Source organism: Pseudorca crassidens, chromosome 21, assembly GCF_039906515.1.
Source record: "Pseudorca crassidens isolate mPseCra1 chromosome 21, mPseCra1.hap1, whole genome shotgun sequence".
In the NCBI taxonomy this organism is placed as follows: domain Eukaryota; kingdom Metazoa; phylum Chordata; class Mammalia; order Artiodactyla; family Delphinidae; genus Pseudorca; species Pseudorca crassidens.
The window spans coordinates 7877217-7903235 of NC_090316.1; the positions used below are offsets into that span (position 1 = coordinate 7877217).

A 26019-nucleotide genomic window follows, 5' to 3' on the forward strand; every position below is an offset into this window, starting at 1 on the left:
GCTCAATCATCGCGGACACACCTGTAACTAAGGACCTGGTCCCTCTGCCTGGAACTCTCCTCCCCAATATACAGCCCTAACTCACTCCCTCACCTGCTTCAGGTCTTTACACAAAGGTCATCTTCTCATTGAGGCCTTCCCTCGCCAAGCTACCTAAATTTTCAACCTCACTCCCCCCAATTCTTCTATCTCTACCCTCCCTGCTTTATTTTTCCTCCTTACTACTTATCATTATTTAGCATATTATATACACTTATTTATCTCACTTATGAGGTAAATCTCCTCCACCACAATATGAACTCCATGAGAGCAAGAAATTTTGTCTGTTTTGTTCACTGCTATACCCCAGAGCCTAGGAATACATCTAATAAATATCTTTTACATGAATGAATAAACCCTTCTCTCGGGCATCTGAACAGCCAGGACAAGAGGCCTAGAGATATTGACATAAGGGGATTGCCAAGAAAACATTTTAGCCAGATCACCCTGTAGTGAACCCCACAGTCCCCACGCCCCACTTATGTCCTCAATGCTTCCGAAAGGAATTTTAGTACCCCATTCCTAACCACAAACAACCAGGGATTATTAGACATCTGGGAAACGCCTCTAACATGGCAGATGGAGACCAAACAGAGGAGACAGCTTGGTAGGTGTGGTTGGGCAAAGCACAGGGAGTGTGCCTGGTGCCTGTTCCTTTTGTGAATGAGAAGGCATGCTCACTGCCAGGGTATGAGGACACTTCCAGGTACAATTTTACTAAAAATTAATAAAAATGTCAGGATCAAGCTTTTGTGGTTATGGGGCCATAAAAATCCATTTAGGCATTCTCAGTGCCTTGCTTTAAACTAACTGGTATGACTAAATAAATAAGTAAATAAATAAATTAATTAAATCAAGGGAAATTTCTCCTCAGAAAAAATTTTGAGTTTTAGGTACCATCAGCATTAAGGAAGGCAAAAATTATTACATAAAACATTTTTTGGCAAAAAGTCAGCCCACCAACCAGAAGATTTTTAAGAAGCAAGAAATTTTTTTAGTATTCTTAAGTGAGGGTTTTGTATTAACTTTTGGAATATATTTGTATTAAGTGATTACATAAGCTTAAGTTTTTTTATGGTTCCATGAAAATACTATGTAGAAAGAAGAAAATTTTAAAAAATATATCAGAAATATCTCAAAGAGAGTTTAAAAAATTATTATATCCATGAAATAAGAATTTGACCAGCTCTCTTCTCTTCTCTTCTCTGCCATCCTACGTACGGTTAAATTTGCTCCTCGCCATGTCTTCTCACAAGACTTTCAGGATCAAGCAATCCCTGGCCAAGAAACAAAAGCAGGGAATCGTCCCATTCCCCAGTGGATTCAAATGAAGACTGGTAATAAAATCAGGTACAACCCCAAGACGAGACATTGGAGAAGAACCAAGCTAGGTCTATAAGGAGCCTCGCATATGAGGTGGCGCACATTTTTGCTGGGTCAAGGACACTTGCATCTTACCATATCACTCTGAGAACATCACTACTACCCAAACAGCTGGATGGGTTTTATTAGGAAAGTGATTTTTCTCTTTGTGTCAGTGTTTCTGCACTAATGCTTTGGCCCAGTAGTAAATATGTGGAACCTTTTGTTGGGATAAAAAAAAAAAGAATTTGACCATATAAAAATTTTAAGGGGGACAAAAAAGAGCTAAATATTAAACATTAAAAATAAGATAGCTGAAATGAAAAGCTAATAAAAACCTTAGAAGGTAAATTTAAAGAAATATCCAGAAAGCAGAACAAAAAGACAAAGAGAAGGAGACAAAAGATAATAAAATTAGAGGACAAGCACCGGAAACTCAATAGCTGAGTAAAAGGAATCCAGAAGGAATGAAGAATAAAAATAAAGAGGATGAAATCATCTCCAAAATAGTTTGAGAAAAATTCCTAGAACTGCAGTTTCAAGATTGAAATTACCCACTAAGAACACAACACAGTGAGTGATAAATGACCTACACCAAAGCGTAGCATCAGGAAAATTTAGAAGCCTGGGAACCAAGAGAAGATCCTACAAGTTTCCAAAGAAGAAAAAAAAAAAGGCCACATACAAAAGATCAGGAACCAAAGTGAATTAAAGCTTCTCAATAGTAATTCTGGAAGTCAAAAGACAATGGCCATGCCTTCAAAATTCCGAAGGAAAACATTTCGTGCCTAGAATTTTATACTCAGCAAAATAACCTGAAATTTACAAAACAAACTAGAAAGCACACCTCTGAAAAACTGAGTTACTTAAGCCCTAGGATAATCAGAGTTCAAACTGAGATAATTTTTTTATTAATTGAAGTACAGTTGATTTACAATGTTTTGCTACTTTCTGGTGTACAGGAGATAATTTTTAAATTCTGTTTTGAGGCCGTGAAACACATTTTCCAACATGCAAGAGGTCAAAATTTTTTCTTTCAATATATCCTTACACAAGAAGAAACTAGAAAACATGCCATACCAAAATGAGGAAGTAAACCCAAGAAAGAGGAAGAAGGACATGGGATAAAGGTCACAGAGGCTCCAACACAAAAGACAGGTCTTATTATCATACTGTCACTTGTCCTACAGTAGCAAAAATTTTCCTCATTTAAATGAATGCTCAGAAACCTTAACAGAATGATTCTAATAAAAGAAAAAAAGCAAAAATTATTATTCTGATCATGCCATTAATAGTACCTTTAAAAAAAAATCACTTACAGAACTAGCTGTGCACTGTCATGTCTCCGACGTGTTATAAGAAACTTTTCCCGCCACTGTACAAAGTTCCCCAACACATCACCCGCACCTCCGATTATGTTGATCAGATTTCCATTTGTCCAAATCTCCAGCCCAACTAGCACAATTCGAATATTTAACATGATGTACATCTGGAAAGAAAACAAATAAAAATATATAAAATTTATTAAAGAATATGAGAATAATTCCTGGTTATATATCCGAAAAAAGAAAAAACACTAATTCGAAAAGATATGTTCACCCCAATGTTCACAGCAGCATTATTTACAATAGCCAGGATACGGAAGCAATCTAAGTGTCCATCAACAGATGAATGGGTAAGAAGGTGAGGTATATATATACACATACATACAATGGAATATTATTCAACCATAAAAAGAATGAAATTTTTGCCATTTGCAGCAGCATGCATGGACTTGGACAGTACTATGCTAAGTGAAATAAGTCAGAAAGAGAAAGACAAGTATAGTACAGTATCACTTACATGTGGAATCTAAAAACATACAACAAACTAGTGAATATAACAAAAAAGAAACAGACTCACAGATATAGAGAACAAACTAGTGGTTACCAGTGGGGAGAAGGAAGGGAGGGGGCAATACAGGGATAGGGGATTAAGAGGTACAAACTATTATATATAAAATAAGTTACAAGGATATATTGTACAACACAAGGAACAGTAGCCAATATTTTATAATAACTATAAATGGAGTATAACCTTTAAAAATTGTGAAACAGCATACTGTACACCTGTAACATATATAATATTGTACATCAACTATGCTTCAATAAAAAATAATACAATAAAATAAACAATATGAGAATATCTTTTAAGTAACACAACTACTTAAATTAAAAACAGGACTCCTCCCCTCCAAAAAAAATTCCCTTCAATATAATGAGACTCTAACTTCTCAAAGGGTCTCAGTTTCCTCATCCATAAAACAAAAGTAAAGATTCAAAATCCTTTTTATCTTCCATTCCAAAATCTGACAAACTCTGGATATTTAAAGTTTTGGGTATTTTGGTTCCAAAACTTTCCCTAAACTAATGCAAGCCTATTTATAGTCCATATTTAGCTCACTTAATGTAAATATTCATATATTTCACTACAGAAATGTCAATGAGGTTGATTACAAGGTGCTACCCCAGGACCCTGTTGGAGGTGTAATGTAATACACAGTGAACTATATGTTATAAATGTATGCGAAGTGAACTATATTACCTACCTAAACTCTTATCTAAAATTCTAATGACATGCACCCCAAAGGTTTCAGATAAAGGATTATGGAACTCATATCTATTTCACAGAGATACTGTGAGGAATAAGTGAGTTAATAAATGTAAGGCAATTGACTCAGTTTCTAGAATGTTATAAATATCCAATAGAATGTTATCATTATCATCATCATCATTATTATGCTTGGTATTTGTATTAGGGGAACAACTTAGAGATGAAATTATCTTATAAGAACATGTAGCTAATTCTCCAGTATCTCCCACTGGATGAATAAACTCCAAAATCTCAAACCAAATCCCTCCTTCTCTCTCTCTCTCTCACATAGAGACACACACACACACACACACACACACACACACACACACACACACACACACAGTGTCATAGTTTCAGAGGAGGCAGCCTTATTTAAAATAAGATTCTCTCAGTAAAAATTCAAAGATCTTTCTATAAATACCAAAGTACCTTAGCCTATCTGCTATGAAATAAAAGTCATATTTTATGGCAAGATGAGAAAAATTTAAACAAATACATTTTTCTCTGCCCTTTGGTCTCCTCTCTCCCCGCACTGTGCACTGTGTATCTGCATTAGGCATCGACCAAACCTCCCCCATTGGCAGAAATACCTGCTCAACCATAAAGAGCAGCATTCTCCTAGCATCAATAAGACAACTCCTTAAAAGATAACATTCCTTCTTGACCTGTTAGGGGCCACGATGATAATTAAATCTCGATTGTGTAAACTGTCAATAATGCCTCATTGAATGTACAGCTCTCTGTCTCAAAAAACTTATATAACTGTACCTTGACTTCTAACGAGGGGAACAGTTCTCAGAGCTTTCTGAGATGCTCTTCCTGGGTTATAATCCTCAAATTTGGTTAAATAAAATTTTCCATTTCTTTCTTAGATCAGCTGATGAATTTTTCGTTGACATTAAAGATAAAGTAGATGCTAATTCGAAATCTCTTGCTTGTCTCAGAGTCTCTCTCTCTACAATTATACTTTACTTTTAAACATAAAACAGTTACAAAACAAATTAGAGAGCAGACCCCTGAAAGACTGAGTTACTTACTTAGGCTCTAGAATAATCAGAGCTCAAAATGAGACAATTTTAAAATTCCATTCGGAGACTGTGAGAGGAGAGGACAGAATAATCCCAGCTGATAGAAAATACAACTCACGCTATCCAAGTAGTTTGCTAAAAGAATCATCTCTTCTCGCACTGCAGTCTGGTTTCTTCCCATCATGTCATACTGAAAAGCAAAGAAGGGAAATCATTATCACCAAAGCAATTTAAGAATAAAATTTCTATAATCTCTTACAATGAAGATAAGAATCCAAATATTTCCTCTGAACCAAAAACTGAGGCACTTAGACAGTCTCCTGCATTTCAAACTAATAAGTCTAAAGGATACATTTTAGTGATAAATAGGAATAAAAGAAAAGCAGATACGTGGGTGAAATGAATAATGAAAAAGCACTGAAATCTTAATCTTCTCCAAAGCAGTACAACTTTAAAATGAGTTTCATGCTTAACAGTCTTTAATTCATTTTAATGCAAAAATATTTTCAAGCATTTCACAAAGGTAGAGTTTAAAACAATCAAAATACATAGATAAAGGAATGAAAGACAATCTGAAAGACTTCCTGATCCTTTCACCTCTTAGGCTAACGACATTACCAATAACCAATTTCTAAACTCTGGGCTAAATTAATTATCAGAAATTAACCAACGTTCACTAGTGAAAACATTATATGTAGATAGAAATATAGAGATATATAAAAGTTTAACCATATTAAGCCAGTTGATTATGACTGATTCACTTCTTTGAGATCTAGCTAAATCCAAATGTCTATTTTAATATTATTTTAATATAACCAATTTAATAACTAATTAAAAGAACACTTTTAAAAGATTATGTGGTTTTGCTCTATGATAAGGGCATTAATATCAGAATATATCAGATTTTATTAATTAGACATTTTATCATGATTCTCCTAAACAAAAAAAAATTTTTTTAATACACTTGACAAGGTTTGATTAAAATAGAACCATTTTTATTTTGAACCATTTTATACCTATGTGGAGAGAGTAATAAAGAAAAACTTTTCAAATCTCTATTTTTGTCACTTGTCCACAACATTCTACAGGAACATTTTACACATTATCTGGGACAAAGTTCATGCTTGTTCATACTCCTTTATGCTTCTTCCTTCTACACTTGGGGATAATGAACCTATAATGAACAAATCTGAATATATTTCTATCTCTTAAAAATATGGCTTGTTTTTTTTTTCCAGTCTACATATAATAAGGGATTTTTTTTAAAAAAACATAAAAATCCTCAAAACTGTCTCTGCAGGTTACAAGAAAGGACTTGTCAACTGTGTTAAGTTTCTGCAAACAGCTTATTTGCACAAACAACAAAGTTGGAAGTACAAGTCAGACAAAACATTTCAAATAATCTATAGGTTAAATTATATAGCACCTGTATCTAAAATTGATAATGCTGTAAATGCTGAAATAGACACATAACTTTTTTTAGTTGAGTAAAGCACAATTCTTAAGTATGAATAAGGAAAATGCCCTGGTGTTATCCTGTACAATAAAATAAATAGTAAATGCTAAGCTGACCTATTCTCCTCTGCTCCCTTCTAAAGCATGCCAAGAACCTGGAAGTTTTCTAACTCTTAAATAGGATAGATAGATAGATATCTCTTAGAGATATCTTTCTCTTAGATAGATAGTTTTCTGTCTCTTAAATAGGTTAGCTGAAATTCTAGAAAGAAAAGCAATTTTATTAGGCAACAAAGCAATATCTGATTAACTGGGTTTATCACCACAGTCCTTTAAATGTCTCTGAAAAAGTCTCAAGAGCTTAACTGAGAGGCAGAACAGTTTCACTTAAGAAATTTAGCATATGCAAATCACCCAAAAGAACGGGGGAAGAAAATCACCAGTAAAAAATAAAGGTAGAGGTAATCTCATTTGCTACATTCAGTTCTGGAGGTATTAGGCATATCATGTATGAGTATCAAGAAAAAAAGTCATTTTAGTTTTTAAATTACATTTAACAGAAATCAATACAAATACGTTATATTTAATATTTCCTTCATGGGATGCTCACTTCTCATCTGCTTTTCATGAAAAAGAAGAAAAACTGTCACCAATCCTACCCTTTCCTTGTCTACGACAATGAACAGCTCCACATAGCGGGTCTGTGGCAGGACAGCTCTTCTTCTCTGTCAAACACACAAACATCATAAAGGCAAAAAAAAAAAAAAAGGTATAAGGCTACAGGTTTTTCATACATAATGATCTTACCCTAACCTCTAGTCACTTATTTCATGTCTGTTAAGAACTTCATAAAATGATTTTAACACATCCTAGATCAATAAAGCCAAAACAACACTTTTTTTAAAAAAGTGATATCTGCCATCTGTACTGATCTGAGAAATAGTCTATCTAGTTAAAGACAATATGAGTTATTCAAGTTTCCAAAGCAGAATAACTGATCTTCTAATATCTAAACTACACACACACCCACACACACACACACACACACACACACACACACGTTAATAGGAAACTCCATCACTTTGCTGGGAGTAGAAGAAAGAATATCTGCCAATAACCCAGAGCAGAAGGAAGGACAAGGTTGTCATTTTATTTTGTTATTGTTGTCCTTTATTTTTTTCCTTCCAGTTTCATTGAGATACAATTGACCCTGACATACAAGGTGCCACTTTAAAAAAAAATTAGTTTTGTGATTTTACAGAAATTTAGATAAAGTATAGCATGAGCTAAAATTTAATGTTTTCCAATGATTAAAAAGAACAGTACAAAAGTCAAAAGAATGAATGGCAGGAGAGGCAATGAAAATAATGCCATAAACTAGTATGAGTTAATTAAAATACACCAGAAGAAGAGGCACAAGCCTCTTCTACCACAGCGACATCATCTCATTATGTAGAAAGCTGGCTTCTCTGCAACTGAGGTTCCTCTGGTCCTAGAAACAGTTCAGGTTAAGAGACTCCTGTCAAGGGCTTCCCTGGTGGCGCAGTGGTTGAGAGTCCGCCTGCCAATGCAGGGGACACGGGTTCGTGCCCCAGTCCGGGAAGATACCATATGCCGCGGAGCGGCTGGGCCCGTGAGCCATGGCCGCTGAGCCTGCGCGTCCGGAGCCTGTGCTCCGCAACGGAAGAGGCCACAACAGTGAGAGGCCCGCGTACAGAAAAAAAAAAAAAAAGAGAGAGACTCCTGTCAAGAGTAAGCCAAGGAATCCTAAAGAAGTCTCAAAACAGGGATACCATGAGTGTCCCTGGAAAAAATCTGAGATCATTAAAGTTCTAAACCTCAATCTCTCTTTCCCTCTCTTTCTCTTTCTCACTTTAGACCTCCAGAATTACCACTCCAGTCTGTGTAAAGCATATCTACATCAAAAAGACCACGGCTGGGGCTTCCCTGGTGGTGCAGTGCCCTGGTCCGTGAAGATCCCACATGCCGCGGAGCGGGTGGGCCCGTGAGCCATGGCCGCTGGGCCTGCACGTCCGGAGCCTGTGCTCCGCAGCAGGAGAGGCCACAACAGTGAGAGGCCCACGTACCGCAAAAAAAAAAAAAAAAAAAAAGGCCACGGCTGGACTTCCCTGGTGGCGCAGTGGTTAAGAATCTGCCTGCCAATGCAGGAGACACGGGTTCAAGCCCCAGTCCGGGAAGATCCCACATACCGCGGAGCAACTAAGCCCGTGCGGCACAACTACTGAGCCTGCGCTCTAGAGCCCTCGAGCCACAACTACTGAAGCCCACGCACCTAGAGCCCGTGCTCCGCAACAAGAGAAGCCACCGCAATGAGAAGCCCGCGCACCGCAACGAAGAGTAGCCCCGGCTCGCCACAACTAGAGAAAGCCCGCGTGCAGCAATGAAGACCCAATGCAGCCAAAAGTAAATTAATTAATTAATATTTTTTAAAAAGCCCTCTCAAAGTCACTGTAAAGGGCTATTAGGTAGCAATGACAAAAAGAAATACAGTTACTGTTTAAGACTTAAGCCCTAGTGTCCAAAACACAGAAGCCTGATTGTACTCATCTTGCTGGCTGGAACTGCGTATTGCTCGTCTTTTTATCCCCTTAGTACCCATCACAATGTCTGGCATACAGTTGGCAAAAACACAGTAATAACAGGTATTGGTTTAAGGCACAAACACAACATTTTTTTTTAACTTGAGTCTCAGCCATGAAGAAATACATTATGTCCTTACTCGAAGTAGCTGAGTGACGCTGGGAGGCTCTTCCTCTTCATCCTTTGTGGTTTCTTCCTCTGTATCCTTGTTGGAAACCCCACATTTCACAGGCTCTTTGTGGACATCATCCATTCGATAAAAGATGTGCTCAAAATGAGAGCTGTTTTGCAGGGGTTCAATCCCATAACTCACATTCTCTATATGCAGCAAGCCTCTTAAGTGTTGTATTACACATACACAAGGTTTTAGAATGAAAAAAAAAATACACAGGAAAAGGAATTAAGAAACCTGAATAAAAGTCCTACTTCCTAACATATGTAAGAAGGGGTAGAATGGTATAGAGAAAAACAGAGAGGCTTTACAGGCAGGCAGACCTAAACTTAAAGCACAAGACGACTACTCACTAGCATGACTGCCTGAAAGTTACCTAACCTCTCTGAGGGTTTGCTGTATAAGGAAAGGCAATTCAGAACAGTGGCTGAAAGTGTGAAGTCTGGAGTCAGAAGACCAGAGTTTGAATCCCAAATGTTTCCTACTAGCCTTAGTTTACATTCTCCATAGAGTTGTTCTGAAAACTAAATTATTTAATACACACAAAATACTTAGAACGTTGCCTGGTACACAGTAACTGTTCTACGAGTATCATTACTTAAATGGAGATAGTCATAGCCATCTTATATAGTTGGTTTGAGAATTTAAAGTAATATTTCTTAGTTCAATCAATCATGCAAACAATCAACCAGCCCAGTGTCATGCTGCCTGGCCCTTAATAAATTTAATTTTAATATTATTATCACTTCACTTGATACATGATATGATTTCTCTGAACCTCAGCTTGCTCACCTAAATATGGAAATAATCAGCCCCTTTTCACAGTCATTATGCACCTTAGATGAAAGAATATAGGTGAAAATTTTATAAACCTGAAGGGTGACAGAAATTTAAAGTATACGTTATTTTAAATAGCAAAGTTTATTTAGTGGACTCAAAAAAATGAAATTTTTTCTTTAGTTATTAAAATTCATCAACTGCAAGATTGTCCTAAATAAACATGCTGAAAATGACATCTGAAACACAGCTATAAAGACCTTCAGCAACATCAAAGTAAAATCTAAATGTAAGTCCCCTAAAGCGACTTGATCTGGAGACAGAGATAGGTAAAGAGGAAAGAAATAAGGGAATGAAAAAACCCCAAAAAATTGATAAAGAAAATTCCTTACCTGAGTCCAAAACAGTTGCTAAGAGCAATCGATGAATTATAAACGCCCTCCACGTATCCCCGATAATGACAATGATTCTAAATGATAAAAACTGTATTATCTTCAAATACTGTTACATTGCTGAAAATCATCATAGAAACTGCAGAACTAACAAAATTACTTAAGGCCCATAAACTAAAAATTTTTATTATTGGCATCCCATCATTATCACATGGCATTCTTTGTACTATCTTCAGACTGTCTACTATCACCCTACAGCTACACAAATGTTTAGGCAGAATTCCAGAGGACACTAAGTACAAACAACTCTACTCCTATAACCTTTAAACCTAGAAGCAGAACAAGGAAGCATAACGTCATGTTTAACATTTTTAATCACAGGCAAGAAGATGCCACAGCAGCCAACTGAAATCCAATACAGAAGAGGACCTTGTGACAGGCTAGTGACCCCAAGGGGGAAAAAATTCAGTACACGGCAAAAACAGTGACTTTGATCCGATGATTTTCTTTTCTTCATATAAGCATACTGATTATACTATTATTATTATTAGTTATACATTTAACCATCTTTAAAAATTAAAGAGACTTTATCCTTAATCTTGAGCAAGAAACTGACCAGTGGAAATGCAAGCATATCACTTACTAATATCAGAATTTTTTAGTACACAATGAGATTTTTTCATCTTTAAAACAACTGTAAAGCACTAAAAAAGAAAAGCCAAGGGGAGTGGGAGGAGGAGGAGGAGGACCAGCCCTGCCAGACCTTATGACATATCATCGGGCCTTAATAATTAAAACAGTAGGGTCCTGGTGGTGCGTTAACTGAGAGACCAACTAGTGGAGCAGAATACGAAGTCTCAAAATAGACTGAAATACATGTGGAACCTTATATGATAAAAGTGGCATCTCAAGTCACTGAGGCAAAGATGCACTTTTTAACAAGTGGAGCTCAGCCAACCGGTTAGACATTCAAAAAAGGGTACCTCACACCATACATAAGAATAAGTCCAAATGGATCAAGACTCCAAACATTTAAAAAAATGAACTCATGCAAGAACTGAAAGAAAACAGGGGTGAATTCCTCTTTAAGCTGGTGTAGAGAAAGACTTCCTACCACTCAAAATCTAGAGTCAACAGAAGAAAAGGCTGATAATTTTCACTGTATTAAAAAAATTTTTTTAACTTCTACATTAAAAGAAACACCAAAAACAAAAAGTCAAAAGACAACTCAGAGACTGGTGAGAAGTATCTGTAACTTTTATCATAGATAAAACTATACTATATTATATATAATACAAAGAACTCTGAAACATTAAAGGGGAAAGATTAAACCTAATAGAAGATGGAGCAAAAGAGTTGAACGACAATTCACAAAAGAAGATATAAAAATGCCCTTATATAAATGAAAAGATTTTCAATTTCACTAATGATACAGTAAGAACCCATGAGTCTATGCTGATATAAACAAGTAAGAAGGAAAAACTCTTCCTTACAGTAGAAACCACCAGTGAATACAGAAGCACTGATGAAATTAGGAAATCACCATTCTGACAACCATCATAACAACTGATTCAGGCAAATACTAAATACTAAAACTAGGGGGTAAAAATTTGAGAAGCATTGGGATAGTTACTAAGCTTCAAAGTATCTAACCAAAAAAGGCAAAACACAGTAACTTTACAGAGAAGAAACCCAGCAGACAACTCCTTAATCATCAATGTTAACACTGTCAGTGATAAACTAATTGCAGCACATGCTCATGATATGATACAGAGAACGGCTCAATGTCCCTTCAGGGTGGATTCCTGCCAAAAGTGCATAACCTGAATCCAATCATGAGTAAACATCACACAAACCCAAATTGCAGGACGTTCTACAAAAAGTCGGCCTGTACTTCTCAAAAATGCCAATGTTGTGAAATACAAGGGAAGACTATGGATTTCTGGATTAAAGGAAACGGGAGACTGCTGAGCATAACACGTGAAATTGGATTTCCTTTCACTATAAAGTACATTATTAGCATAATGGACCAAAACAAATATCAATAAGGTATGTAACTGAATAACAGTATTGCTTCAATATTAACTTCTTAATTTTGAGAACTATACTATGGTGACATAAAAGAAATTCTTGTTTTTAGGAAATTTACGCTGAAGTATTTAAGAGTAAAGGGACACCAGGTGTACAACATACTCTTCAGGAAAGAAAAAAAAGAGAGACAAGAAGGGATAAAGTATATGTGATAAATGCTAACATTTGGAGAATCTAGGTAAAGGGTATGCACGAATGTTTTCTATCATTCCTGCAACTTTTCCTATAAGTCTAAAACTGTGAACATTTTTTTAAAAATTAAACAATTATGCACTAAACAACACAGGTGAAATTTCAACATTTTACAACTTTTTCCAGTGTGAGGCTATTTACAACCACTGTTTTCTTTCTAGTGCTTTGTAGTTAAAGTCTAGCTTTGATACTGCCTTCTTCTCACTAGAGGAAAAGAGACACCTCTTCTATTACAGATGAGGTAGCACTTATGAGATAGTAATACAGTAACTCACAGCGCTCAAAAATTAAATGCTTCTACTTCCACTATAATAGAAGCTCTCATTTGACATGACTGAAATCCAGCACTTGATCACTCAATCTACCAACTTGATGGTATTTCTTTAATAACTTGGTTTTATTAAATCTTTCCAAAGCCTTCAATTTAGTTTTTTAAAAAAACAACAAATCCTATTTCGCAAGTTTACAAAACATCCAATTGAATCGCATGATTAGAGTAAAGGTATAAATGGCATAAACAGTTTTGGAAACACAAAAACTGTAAGCAAAAAACTCAACTACTGGGAGTAGAAGTACTCAGAAGTATCTGAGAAGAGCCTACCAGCCACAAGGGCCAGCGAGCTTGGGGCAGTCAACAAATTTTTCAGAGGAAAGAAGGAGCATTAATTAACTGAGGGAGTTAGTTGAGAGACTTTCTAATGCATTTGCAAGGTACCCCAAAGTTCAAAGACTAATACTAATTTGGAGTTTTATTTCACACAGCAACTCATATCAAGTGGTTATTAAAACTGTGTTTCTTTGTGAAAAATGGCCTTGTGAAAGATGCTGATGATGAAAGCCACATAAGAGCTTTACAAATTAATTTAAATAACAGAATCACAAGGGAAAGCATTTACATTTTCTCAGTGTAACTTAACTGCATTTTATGAACAAAAGTATATTCCATGATGATATCTGACGATGTTGCCACACACACAAAAATCCCAGTACCAAAGTTTTAATTACTATCTCAAATCTATAGTCACACTTTTATCTATTTGAACAATATTCAATAACCAATAAGTGAAAGGCTCCATCTGTCTTAGTTTATATTTTTCAAACACCCAGGAAAACATAATTAAATTGTAATTCTTTATGATAAGAGTTGAATAAATTTCTATAAAACTGAAATCTATTTTTAGCACTTTTAAGCATATAAACTTTCAATAGTAAAAAATAATATTGAGTTCACAGTTGTTGGACTGACTGTTCTAAGTAGTATCTTACAAGTATTAACTCATTTAAGCTTCCCAATAACTCCATGAAGTTATAATTATTATTCCCATTTTAAGGTGAGGATTCTAAGGCACAAACAGGTTTAAGAAACTTGACCAGCAAATAAATAATAGAGCCAGGAATCAAGTCCAAGCAGTGTGTGTTACCAAAATCCAGGCCAAGAAACCGCTCCAAGAGAAAAAATGCCTTTTTAAAATCACTGCTTTTGTTGAGTGGCATAAATTATGTGGTCTTTGGTCTCATGCTGTAGTAATCTTCGGATGGATGACTGGATGGATGGATGAACGGCTGAATGGATTATCTGTGTTCTGGTTTATGCTATCACATACATTTAAACTCCTCTACTATTTTGCTATTAAACAATGGAAAAACAATAAAACAAAACAAAACAAATAAAATAAAATAAAACAATGGACAAACACAACATTGAGATAAAGGAGTCAGCAAAGTCAGCAAAGGCCAGCAAAGGATGGATCTAAGTCAGCACTGCCTTTTTTAAGTACTAATAATTAATCTAAAATAAAGGTTTTCATAATTCAAAAAGAGTCATGTACACAATGTTCATTGCAGCTCTATTTACAATAGCCAGCACATGGAAGCAACCTAAATGTCCATTGACAGATGAATGGATAAAGAAGATGTAGCACATATATACAATGGAATATTACTCAGCCAGAAAAAGAAATGAAATTGAGTTATTTGTAGTGAGGTGGATGGACCTAGAGTCTGTCATACAGAGTGAAGTAAGTCAGAAACAGAAAAACAAATACCGTATGCTAACACATATATATATGGAGTCTAAAAAACAAATGGTTCTGATGAACCTAGGGGCAGGACAGGAATAAAGTCACAGACATAGAGAATGGACTTGAGGACACAGGTAGGGGGAAAGGTAAGCTGGGACGAAGTGAGAGAGTGGCATTGACATATATACACTACCAAATGTAAAATAACTAGCTAGTGGGAAGCAGCCGCATAGCACAGGGAGTTCAGCTCAGTGCTTTGTGACCACCTAGAGGGGTGGGATAGGGAGGGTGGGAGGGAGACACAAGAGGGAGGGGATATGGGGACATTTGTATATGTATAGCTGATTCACTTTGTTATACAGCAGAAACTAACACAACATTGTAAAGCAATTATACTCCAATAAAGATGTTAAAAATAAATAAATAAAATAAAATAAAGGTTTTGCCTTCTATTTATTTGAAGAGAGCTGCAAAAGTGCAAAACTAACATAAACAATTCCACCTAGCAAAACATAACAAAGCTCAGGGGAAAAATAATACATGTTTAATGGTAACAAAGATTTCTCATGAAAACTATAGCAAAAAATAATAATATATAATACCTAACTGCCAAAAGGGACTTTAAGACACTCTTACCAACTAAAATTCGAAATATTTATGCTCTAATTAAATAACACATAAAGCAAAGTTGACATCTGCCAATTATTTCAAGTATTCCTGGCCAGTTCTGTCCTCAGGAAAACTCTGTTCTCTGATGCAAAAAGGACCACAATTCTTAAGAAAATAATTGTTTTCAGCAAAAAATCAGAACGTATAATAGGAAACAAGTGTTTGTTCTTTACTAAGTACTAATGGCAAGTCAAATGGTTTAATAAGGAAGTAAGATGTACTTTAAGAGGTATCCATTTTCAGCAAAATAAATAAAATAAAAAATAAAAAAATAAATCAGACTTTTCCCCTTCATAATCTCTAAGGATTATCATTCAATAGAAGATTATTTTCCTGCTCTTTTAAAAATCACTTGACCATGGAGAACCAGGAGAGCCGTAAGGTAAATACTGTTTAATTTATGTCAATGCACTCACACTCCCACCCCAGGACAATGCCATATATAATAATATCAAAAGAGGTCCTTGGGGAAGCACAAGGTAACAGTCCTGAGTACCTGAAGAGAACGCACTTTAAAATTATAATTGTTTTAAATTCTGCTATAGGGTCAGGAGGAAAATATATTACCTGTATATCAGGGTAGTCAGAGATCAGAGCCCCTTCCTTGTTGTAGGTATAAACTACAAAATCTTTGGGTAAAAGGTCCCTGCAAGAGGAATAAAACACACCATTTAAAATTATTTTATCTATTTGCAACTAAGGACACAACTTATAAGGCATTATCCCAGAAGAGATGAGCAGAAATAAAAACTTTCACCTGATAAATTGTTATTCAAAGAAGGAGCTACCATAAAACTAAAAGCTCATGAAGGGACCTGCATCTGAAATCATGCGTTGTCCTCACGGTCACAAAATGCTGGTTGCATAAAACATACGTAACATCCTTAAAGTTTTCTGATACATCTCATAGGAAAAGTATAAATTAGGTTATATAGTACACCATATTTCTGGAAGAAAATAAATGATTTTACCCTCTTTTAAATGTCCTATATAAAGAAGCAGCGCTCCTTGACCTCCTAAGTACGGGGGCAAAATCTGTGTCAGCTGTTAGAGGAACCAATCATTGCTGATTCCTGAAGCTTCCTTCCATGTTAAGGTAGACTGATAGTGGAAACCACACGTGCAAAATAGGGTTAGCTTTGTCAATGAAAAGATATCCAGTGATGCTTGTTGAAGATGGTAAGGCAGACTTTATTATCGACATAAGTATAGGAACCACTGCAAAGGGATTTTACAGGGCGGTGGGGAGAAAGACCAGGCTCAACTCCAAATACAGCACGGGGAAGTGGGAATTTATAACCAAGGAGCATGGTGAGGGTCAGTGGATGGAAAATTACTATGAGGAAACAACAGGGGTGAGGGACATTCTGGCTAAACTAACCTAACAGATTCTTGCTGAGGACAGGCCAGGGTGATCAGACATCACTGGGCGGGGAAGGGGAGTGGAAGATAAAGAACCTGATCAGACATCCAGAATGATCAGATATGGGGGGCAGGGGGAAGTTCTTGCTAAAACTAGATTTTACAACAAACTACACTGCTGGACCTAGGAGAAGGTTCAGGAACCTGACTAAAGTTTGGTCAAGTAAAGAATCTTTGTTAGTCTCCCTGCTTGTTCAAGGAAAGAAAAGACATTCTTCTTTCCTCTGAATAATACAAGTCCATTTCCTCATTCAGTTGTCTTTTGTTCATTACAGACCAGCTGAATCATCTATTGGAACCTGATAGTAGAGGATATTTGCTGGGTGGTGCTGGCAGTCAGGCATTTAATGAGGGGAGTTGCTATGAAAAATAAAAGAAAAACAAAGATTAGTAGTTAGAAACCCAGTTTCTAAGTCCAGGAGGAAGCCATCAAGATTTTTTAGACTTGAGCTTAGAGCATCTTCAGGTGTTAGACTGAGGTTGGCACTGGCCACCTGACACATTTTCCTAGTTTGCAGTTTCAATGTCACTGGTGATAGCATCAGGTATTCTGATGAATTTCCTGAGAGGTCCACACAGCAGGAGGCATGAAGCTCGCCCATACATGATCTATTGTAATCATTTTTTTTTGAAGTTTCTATCAAGTCTTCCAGCTGCAGCTTACAGAGTTTCAGGAAAAGGGCAGTTTTAGTTGTCAATGATTCCAAGTCAGAAAGGACAAAATTTGGAAATGTGAACTTAGAGAGTTGTAGCCAGATACAGGAGGAAACTAGAAGAATTCAGGATTTGGTAAAGCTGGCAAAATGTGCAAGATGAAAGCAGCAACAGTTCACTATAGTTTTCCATTGAAACAAACAAAAAAGCACATTCTCTCTACAGTCACACCCATTTCTGTGAAAGATAAAGTAAGACTAATTTGTTTGCAAGGAAGTTTGGTCTCATTAAATTTGGCCTGGTTATTTACATAAGTACAGCAAAAACAGTGATTGACCACATAGTACCTTGTTTGAGTTTGCTTTGCTGGAGCATTCCCTCTCAAGGCTAAGAAGCCAAGTCAAAAACTTGCCACCAGATCTGACTGCAATACCTATAGATTTGGGTGAATTCCTCTCTTCTGAAGGTTCCCCAAACATCCTGAGGTTCCTGGGCCTGCCAGAAGTGACCTTCCTTACTCACCTGTAAGGCAGGAAACCCTGTAAGCCAGGAACAGGATGGTTCTTCCAAGGGGAGCTGTATAAACATTGCCTTCTTAAAGTCAACCTTAGATCCTTAGAGCTATCTGGTCATATCTGATTCAGTACACATCATTCCCAAATATGACATTACAATCAAAGTCTTGGTAATATAAGAAAGGTTTCCAATTGCTTTGTGTTACAAGGAGGATAGATTTTGACTGAACTTATGCAAATAACTATACTGCCGTGAATATAAGATGCGTTAACACATCAAATAAACCTGATTAGTTCAACATCTCTCTTTTCATAAGGAGACAAATCCTTTGAGATTTTCCAAGGGCCATTTTGGAAATATCAAAGTTAGTTTGGGGTCAAAGAGACTCCACTTAGAATTTGATTTGGGGAAATTGTCAAAAATGCCAAAAGGTTTGAACACTTGACTAAATTGGATCACAGGTGTCACTGTGAAACAACACTTAGCTGTCCATTTAACCAAAGTCACAATCAAAAGATTTCAAAGGCACATACAGAAAGTTACCCAGTTATTAAAAAAAAAAACAAAAAAACTCTTAGCTTTCTTAATATTGAGAAGATCTGGTTTTCTGAAATAATCAAAGACCTGATAAACACAAGACACACTGGAAATTATCTTAAAACACAAAATCTTATCCTCCCAAGCTGATTACTTAAATGTAAAGAAAACAACCTTTTTTACCATTTCCTATTAAGAGGAAACCAATAATCTAAGAAAACCTTGTGTTTTAACAGAGAAAGAAAACCAAATTCTGGTTTTGTATCAGTGTACTATTAATACTAAGGCAAATTAAACAAACAAACAAACCAAAAAACCTTACAAATAAATCCATCCAATAGTAGCCAGTTTTGACCACACAAGGAAAGATTCCTTTTCCAAGGTCCCTTTTCCACAAACTTTCTTTAGAAATTTTCTTACATCACTCAGTTTTTGTCCTACATTTTTCTTCTTTCTCATTCTGGAACAACCATTCATTCTACTTTGGGACAAAATTATCCTCTCTTACCCTTAGCAAAACATATCTTTCATACCCTTCCTTATCAAAAATACACCTTATATTTTCCTTGTATACAGTTTGTTTTCTTTACCCTTATTATTCCTAGTGGTTTCATTTATTTATATTGATTAGATTTTTTAATCATTAGTAACTCTAATTTTCAGTAAAAACTAGGAAGCAGGCAATTGCAAACTGTCTGCTACATACTATCATTCTGTAACAATGAATACATTATTTCATAATTTCTAGAGATGTGTCTTTTTCACAGTACAATTCCTCATGCTTACTAACAGACCTAAATATATTTAGCTTCTCTATACCATATGAAAACAAGATGCCAAAAGTAAATAAAATTAAATTTCTCTTCGGCAATTAATATTTCAATATTTTATCTTATTTGGAAATTATGTAGTCAATGATTACCCATCTTTGACTTAACTTCATATAGCTTTAAGGTTTCAAGTTATGAAAAAAATGTTTGAAACTATTTTTCAGGAGGCATAAAACACAATTACCATTGAAAAGTTCATTTATAAACTTTTAGTCCACTTACATCTATTTAATTTACTTGTTCTGAACAATTATACTTGAATTACTCATGAAAATTTCATGAGCCATTAATTAAACAAAGCTAGCCATCCATTCTTAAGTTGTTTTTCTTGTTGACAAGTCACGCAAGTATCAAAAAAAAAATCACAAAAGCGAAGAACAAAAAATTATATATTTATGGTTCTTGCCTCTTTTTTTTTAACTGCCATGCTTGACATCAAGCAATTCCTTTTTATTATACATTTTGTCCTAAGGGTTGATTTATAATTTATAATCTTAAATATCTGGTAGAGATAACATAAGCTTATTTGAATAGTAAACATAGGTGGAAAAAATTGCATATCTGCATTACATATTTAAAGCCGACACCACTGAAGTTGTCAATTTATCAACAACTGTATCAACAATATAAGAACTAGCAAAAAGATTATTCAAGATCATGTGAACTTAAAAAAACTTGGGTTAGTTTCTGTATTCCTGAGAGTTTTAAGAACATAATTTATCTAAGTGCTCATTTATCTCTAAACCAATTTGAATAGAACTCTTTAAGGGATTTTATAAATTAATGTGATAATACCATCCAGAGGTAGGAAACTATCACACACCTATAACATACATATATATAGAAATACATAAACATACAGACACAAATAGAGAACTTAAGAGTTTTCATTTTAAAATTTTAGCCGTGAGTCAGTAAAACAGCAATACAATCTTATTTATCTCCACTTCGTATTTTCATCTGAATTGTCTCTGGCAAATAAAACAAGTTAAGGTCACCTGCCTACCAATACTTCTGGAGGAGACTTTTAAGATTTTCTCTTGCCGTGATATGTAATCTTCCTTTGCTGTGGTCTAAATTTTAGGCAACAGACTGAAGAGACATCTAACTGCTGTCTGGATGTTTCCAAAGCCCATGTGAGTGGACAAATCATTCAGTTCTATTTCCAAATAGCCTTTTGTTCTTCTTTTCAGACTCAGGTAGCTGCTTTCAAGGCTACCTGAGTTTCTTGAGAGCCCCCGATGGATGGCAAGGGACCAAAAATGGAAGTGGCTGTGGGGAGCTGAGGGGCTGCAGTGGGAGAGGAAAGTCTGACGGGTGTGCACAGAGGGATGGAGGAGGTGGCGGTCTGAAGTGGGACATATCAAAGGATCCAAGGGAACTGGGGGAAAGATTGATGGTGGTAAGAGGAGGACGGAGGAGCAGAAGCAACAGGGAGGGAGCAGTATTAGAGCAGTCAATCTGGGGAGATCTCAAGTTTCCAAAAGACGCCAACAAAGTTCCAAATTATCCTCAGCAAAACATGCCAACAAGAACAGAAGCAGACAGAGCTGGCATAGCAGAGAGTCAGCAGGATGTGAGAAGAGGTGGTTTAGTTGGCTGAGAAGTTCCAAAGGGAGAAGCCAGATCCAAAAGAGAGAACAGAGAGACTTCACACAGAGTCAGGAAGGAAGAAGCTGCAGCCCAGGACATCAGGGAGTAATCCCCATTCAGAACACGGAGCCAGGAAGACCTTCCAGCCCAGGAGGTACCTGTCGAAAGAAGCCTGGGACTCTAACCCAGCTTCGGAGGGTATACTCAAAACTGTAAAAATCAAGTCAGCTTCAACAGATGTTTGTCTGGAGCAATGGTTCAGGAGTCAGAGTCACCAATGGATCCCCGATCAGTCAGTCAGGACTGAAGACAAGGGCTTCAAGGTGCATACTTAGGGTCCAGAGTGAGAGGCCGGGGGGTCCAGTGATGAATCTGATCCTATACGAGTCATGGCGCCATGACTGTCAAAGAAAAAAATATTCAGTGACACGTGTTAAAGATGGTGAGGCTAACCTTATTCAGGACCACTGCAATGGCATTTTACAGTGAGGGACAGAGATCAGGCTCAACTCCAAGCACAGCATGGGCAGGTGGGAATTTGTACCCAATGAGCAGGGTGGGGGTCAGTGGATGGAAAATTACTAAGATGAAACACCACGGTGAAGGAAGCTCTGGCTAAACAGACTCACGGATTCTTACTGAAGACAGGCCACGGTGACCAGACATCACCCGAGGGGATGGCGGAAGATGAGGAATTTGATCAGATGTTGAGGGTGGGGGGTTCTTGCTAAACTCACTTAGCAGGGTTCTTGCTAAAACTGGATTTTCCAAGGAAGTGTAGACATGCACCCAGGGGAAAGTTCAGTAGCCTGACCAAAGTCTGGTCAAGCAAAGGACCTGTGTCATTTGCAGCAGCAATGGAGCAGCAGTATACTCATCTCCAAGGCTTATGGACAAGGCATGGATGCAGGGTGCCAGCTAGTGGTTTATGAAGTAACCCTTAACCTTCTAAACTCCAGGCTCAGACTGTCTAGACTGTTTAAGAGATGGAGAGATCAACGGTTTACGTGCAGTTTAATCAGTTACACAGCCTGACTTTAGCCACGTGACCAATATAGTATAAAAGACCCCTTCGGTAAACATGATGCTTGTTTACCCTGAAAAGATGATGCTTCAGTCATATCTCAGTGGTTTGTAATCTGAAGACAAAGCACATCTGTGCAACTGAAAAAGGACCCTGAGGGGCTCTGTCTAGAAGTGTTCAAACTCCTTGACGATCTCCTCTGCTTTCTTTGTCCTGATGTCCTGTACCCTTTACCTTTATGAAAGTCTCCTTGAGTGAGCTTCGGAGTAGCCCGTGGAGTTTTGAGTCCTTTCCATTATCCAACCCTGTTCAGTCACTGCCCTGTCTCTCCCCTTTCTCCCCAACACATACACACTCTTTGCTCCCTCTGGTGGTGAATTTAAAAAGAATAAACTGGAGATGGTACTTGGCTTTGCTCTGCCCTTCCTCTTCCTTGGAAGTCACTGCCTGCCAGTGGGAGCACAGATTTTGCCACGCTCCTCCAGGAGCAGGCCTGCCACCGTGCAGGCTGACGTGAGTGGATGAATCTGCCTAATCCGGGGTTCAGGACTGGCAGGTCCATCAGGCTCTCATTCTATGGTAAATCCTCTAACCCAGCCCTCATCAATAATAAAAGTGGTATTTTGACCTCCTATCTAACTCACCCTTTTAGTTTATGTTTAAAGTTGTTGAGCACAGGCAGAGAAAAGGTGGCCCCACAACCCACAGTCCCTGCCAAATAACCCAGCAGAAGTAATTATGTCCATCCCTCTGCAAGGAGGCTTCGTATCTTTCAGCAAGGGATTCATGACCAAAAAAGGTTAAGACTGCCATTGTAGAAGCCCTGGGAGGAAAAAAATAAGCGCTCACTCAAACAGAGTCCCCCGTTCATTGATAGCCATAATAATAGGCCATCTACCCTAACTCTTTTTCGCTAGTGATCATTAGCTTTGATGACTGCCTTTCAAAGATATTCAAAGACCTGGCTCCTCTTAACAAATGCCTGGAAAAGTACATTTGCCCACTAATTCAAGAAGCATAGGGGGGACCTTCAAGATGGTGGAGGAGTAAGACGTGGAGATCACCTTCCTCCCCACAAATACATCAGAAATACGTCTACATGTGGAACAACTCCTACAGAACACGTACTGAACGCTGGCAGAAGATCTCAGATTTCCCAAAAGGCAAGAAACTCCCCACGTACCTGGGTAGGGCAAAAGAAAAAAGAATAAACATGGGTAGGGCAAAAGAAAAAAGAATAAACAGAGACAAAAGGATAGGGACGGGACCTGCACCTCTGGGAAGGAGCTGTGAAGGAGGAAAAGTTTCCACACACTAGGAAGCCTCTTCGCTGGTAGAGATGAAGCTTCAGAGCTATGGAGGAGAGCGCAACAACAGGGGTGCAGAGGGCAAAGCGGAGAGATTCACGCACAGAGGATCAGTGCCAACCGGCACTCACCAGGCCGAGAGGCTTTTCTGCTCGCCTGCTGGGGCAGGTGGCGGCTGGGAGCTGAGGCTCGGGCTTCAGAGGTCAGATCCCAGGGAGAGGACTGGGGTTGGCTGCCTGAACACAGCCTGAAGGGGTTAGTACGCCACAGCTAGCCGGGAGGGAGTCCGGGAAAAGGTCTGGACCTGCCTAAGAGGCAAGAGACCACTGTTTCGGGGTGTGTGAGGAGAGGGGATTCAGAGCACTGCCTAAACGAGCTCCAGAGATGGGCGCGAGCCGCGGCTATCAGCTTGGACCCCAGAGATGGGCATGAAACGCTAATGCTGCTGCTGCAGCCACCAAGAAGCCTGTGTGCGAGCACAGGTCACTATCCACACGCCCCCAAGGAGCCTGTGCAGCCCGACACTGCCAGGGTCCCATGATCCAGGGACAACTTCCCCAGGAGAACACACGGCATGCCCCAGGCTGTTGCAACGTCACGTCAGCCTCTGCCACCACAGGCTCGCCCCGCATTCCAATTATAACTACTGTACCCCTCCCACCCCCCCCACCTGAATGAGCAAGAGCCCCCTAAACAGCCGCTGCTTTAACCCCCTCCTGTCTGCGTGGGAACAGATGCCTGGGAGCAACCTACACACAGAGGCGGGGCCAAAACCAAAGCTGAACCCATGAGCTGTGTGAACAAAGAAGAGAAAAGGAAATTTCTTTGTGCAGCCTCAGGAACAGCAGATTAAATCCCCACAATCAACTTGATATACCCTGCATCTGTGGAATACCTGAATAGACAACAATCATCCCCAAATTGTGGCGGTGCACTTTGGGAGCAACTGTAGACTTGGGGTTTGCTGTCTGCGATTGACTTCTTTCCGATTTTTATGTTTATCTCAGCTTACTGTTTAGCATTTGTTATCATTGGTGAATCTGTTTATTCGTTTGGTTGCTCTTTTCTTTTTTTTTTAAACTATTATTATTTTTTACAATAATTTTTTAAAATTATTATTTATTTAATTTTTATTTTTTCTCCCTTTTCTTCTGAGCCGTGTGGCTGACAGGGTCTTGGTGCTCCAGCCTGATGTCAGGCCTGAGCCTCTGGGTGGGAGAGGCAAATTCAGGACACTGAACCACAAGAGACCTCCCAGCCCCACATCATATCAAATGGCGAGAGCTCTCCCAGAGATCTCCGTCTCAATGCTATGACCCAGCTCCACCCAACAGCCAGTAAACTCCAGTGCTGGACGCCCCATGCCAAACAACTAGCAAGACAGGAACACAACCCCACCCATTAGCAGAGAGGCTGCCTAAAATCCTACTAAGTTCACAGACACCCCAAAACACGCCACCGGACGAGGTGCTGCCCACCAGAAAGACAAGATACAGCCCAACCCACCAGAACACAGGCACCAGTCCCCTCCACCAGGAAGCCTACACCACCCACTAAACCAACCTCACCCACTGGGGGCAGGAAACAAAAGCAACAGGAATTATGAGCCTGGAGCCTGAAAAAAGGAGACCCCAAACACAGTAAGTTAAACAACATAAGACATAGAAAGGAGCAGCAGAAGGAGGAGCAAGCTAAAACCCCACCAGACCAAACACATGAAGAGGAAATAGGCAGTCTACGGGAAAAATAATTCAGAGTAATGATAGTAAAGGTGATCCAAAATCTTGGAAATAGAATGGAGAAAATACAAGAAACGTTTAACAAGGACTTAGAAGAACTAAAGAGCAAACAAACAATGATGAGCAACACAATAAATGAAATTAAAAATTCTCTGCAAGGAATCAATAGCAGAATAACTGAGGCAGAAGAATGGATACGTGACCTGGAAGATAATATAGTGGAAATAACTGCCACGGAGCAGAATAAAGAAAAAAGAATGAAAAGAATTGAGGAGAGTCTCAGAGGCCTCTGAGACGACATTAAAGGCACCAACATTTGAATTATAGGGGTCCCAGAAGAAAAAGAGAAAAAGAAAGGGTCTGAGAAAATATTTGAAGAGATTATAGTTGAAAACTTCCCTAACGTGGGAAAGGAAATAGGCAATCAAGTCCAGGAAGCTCAGAGAGTCCCATACAGGATAAATCCAAGGAGAAAAACGCCAAGACACATATTAATCACACTAACAAAAATTAAATAGAAAGAAAAAATATTAAAAGCAGCAAGGGAAAAGCAACAAATAACATACAAGGGAATCCCCATAAGGTTAACAGCTGATCTTTAGCAGAAACTCTGCAAGCCAGAAGGGAGGGGCAGGACATACTTAAAGTGATGAAAGGGAAAAATCTACAACCAAGATTGCTCTACACAGCAAGGATCTCATTCAGATTCAACAGACAAATTAAAACCTTTACAGACAAGCAAAATCTAAGAGTATTCAGCACCACCAAAGTAACTTTACAACAAATGCTAAAGGAACTTTTCTAGGCAAGAAACACAAGAGAAGGAAAAGACCTATCAAAACAAACCCAAAACAATTAAGAAAATGATAATAGGAACATACATATTGATAATTACTTTAAATGTAAATGGATTAAATGCTCCAACCAAAAGACATACACTGGCTTAATGGATACAAAAACAAGA

General features: G+C 37.9%; 1 protein-coding gene across 2 annotated transcripts in view; it reads right to left on the minus strand.

Moving 5' to 3' along the window:
* Positions 1-26019, minus strand: part of ADAM9 (ADAM metallopeptidase domain 9) — a 103606-nt gene that overhangs the window by 59553 nt on the left and 18034 nt on the right. For both annotated transcript variants that reach the window (XM_067721426.1, XM_067721425.1), the window contains 6 exons: positions 16001-16079; positions 10461-10537; positions 9259-9454; positions 7178-7243; positions 5182-5253; positions 2721-2890 (listed from right to left, as the gene is read on the minus strand). In XM_067721426.1, coding sequence (XP_067577527.1) covers positions 2721-2890; positions 5182-5253; positions 7178-7243; positions 9259-9454; positions 10461-10537; positions 16001-16079 — 660 coding nt within the window. The remainder of the gene's footprint in view (positions 1-2720; positions 2891-5181; positions 5254-7177; positions 7244-9258; positions 9455-10460; positions 10538-16000; positions 16080-26019) is intronic.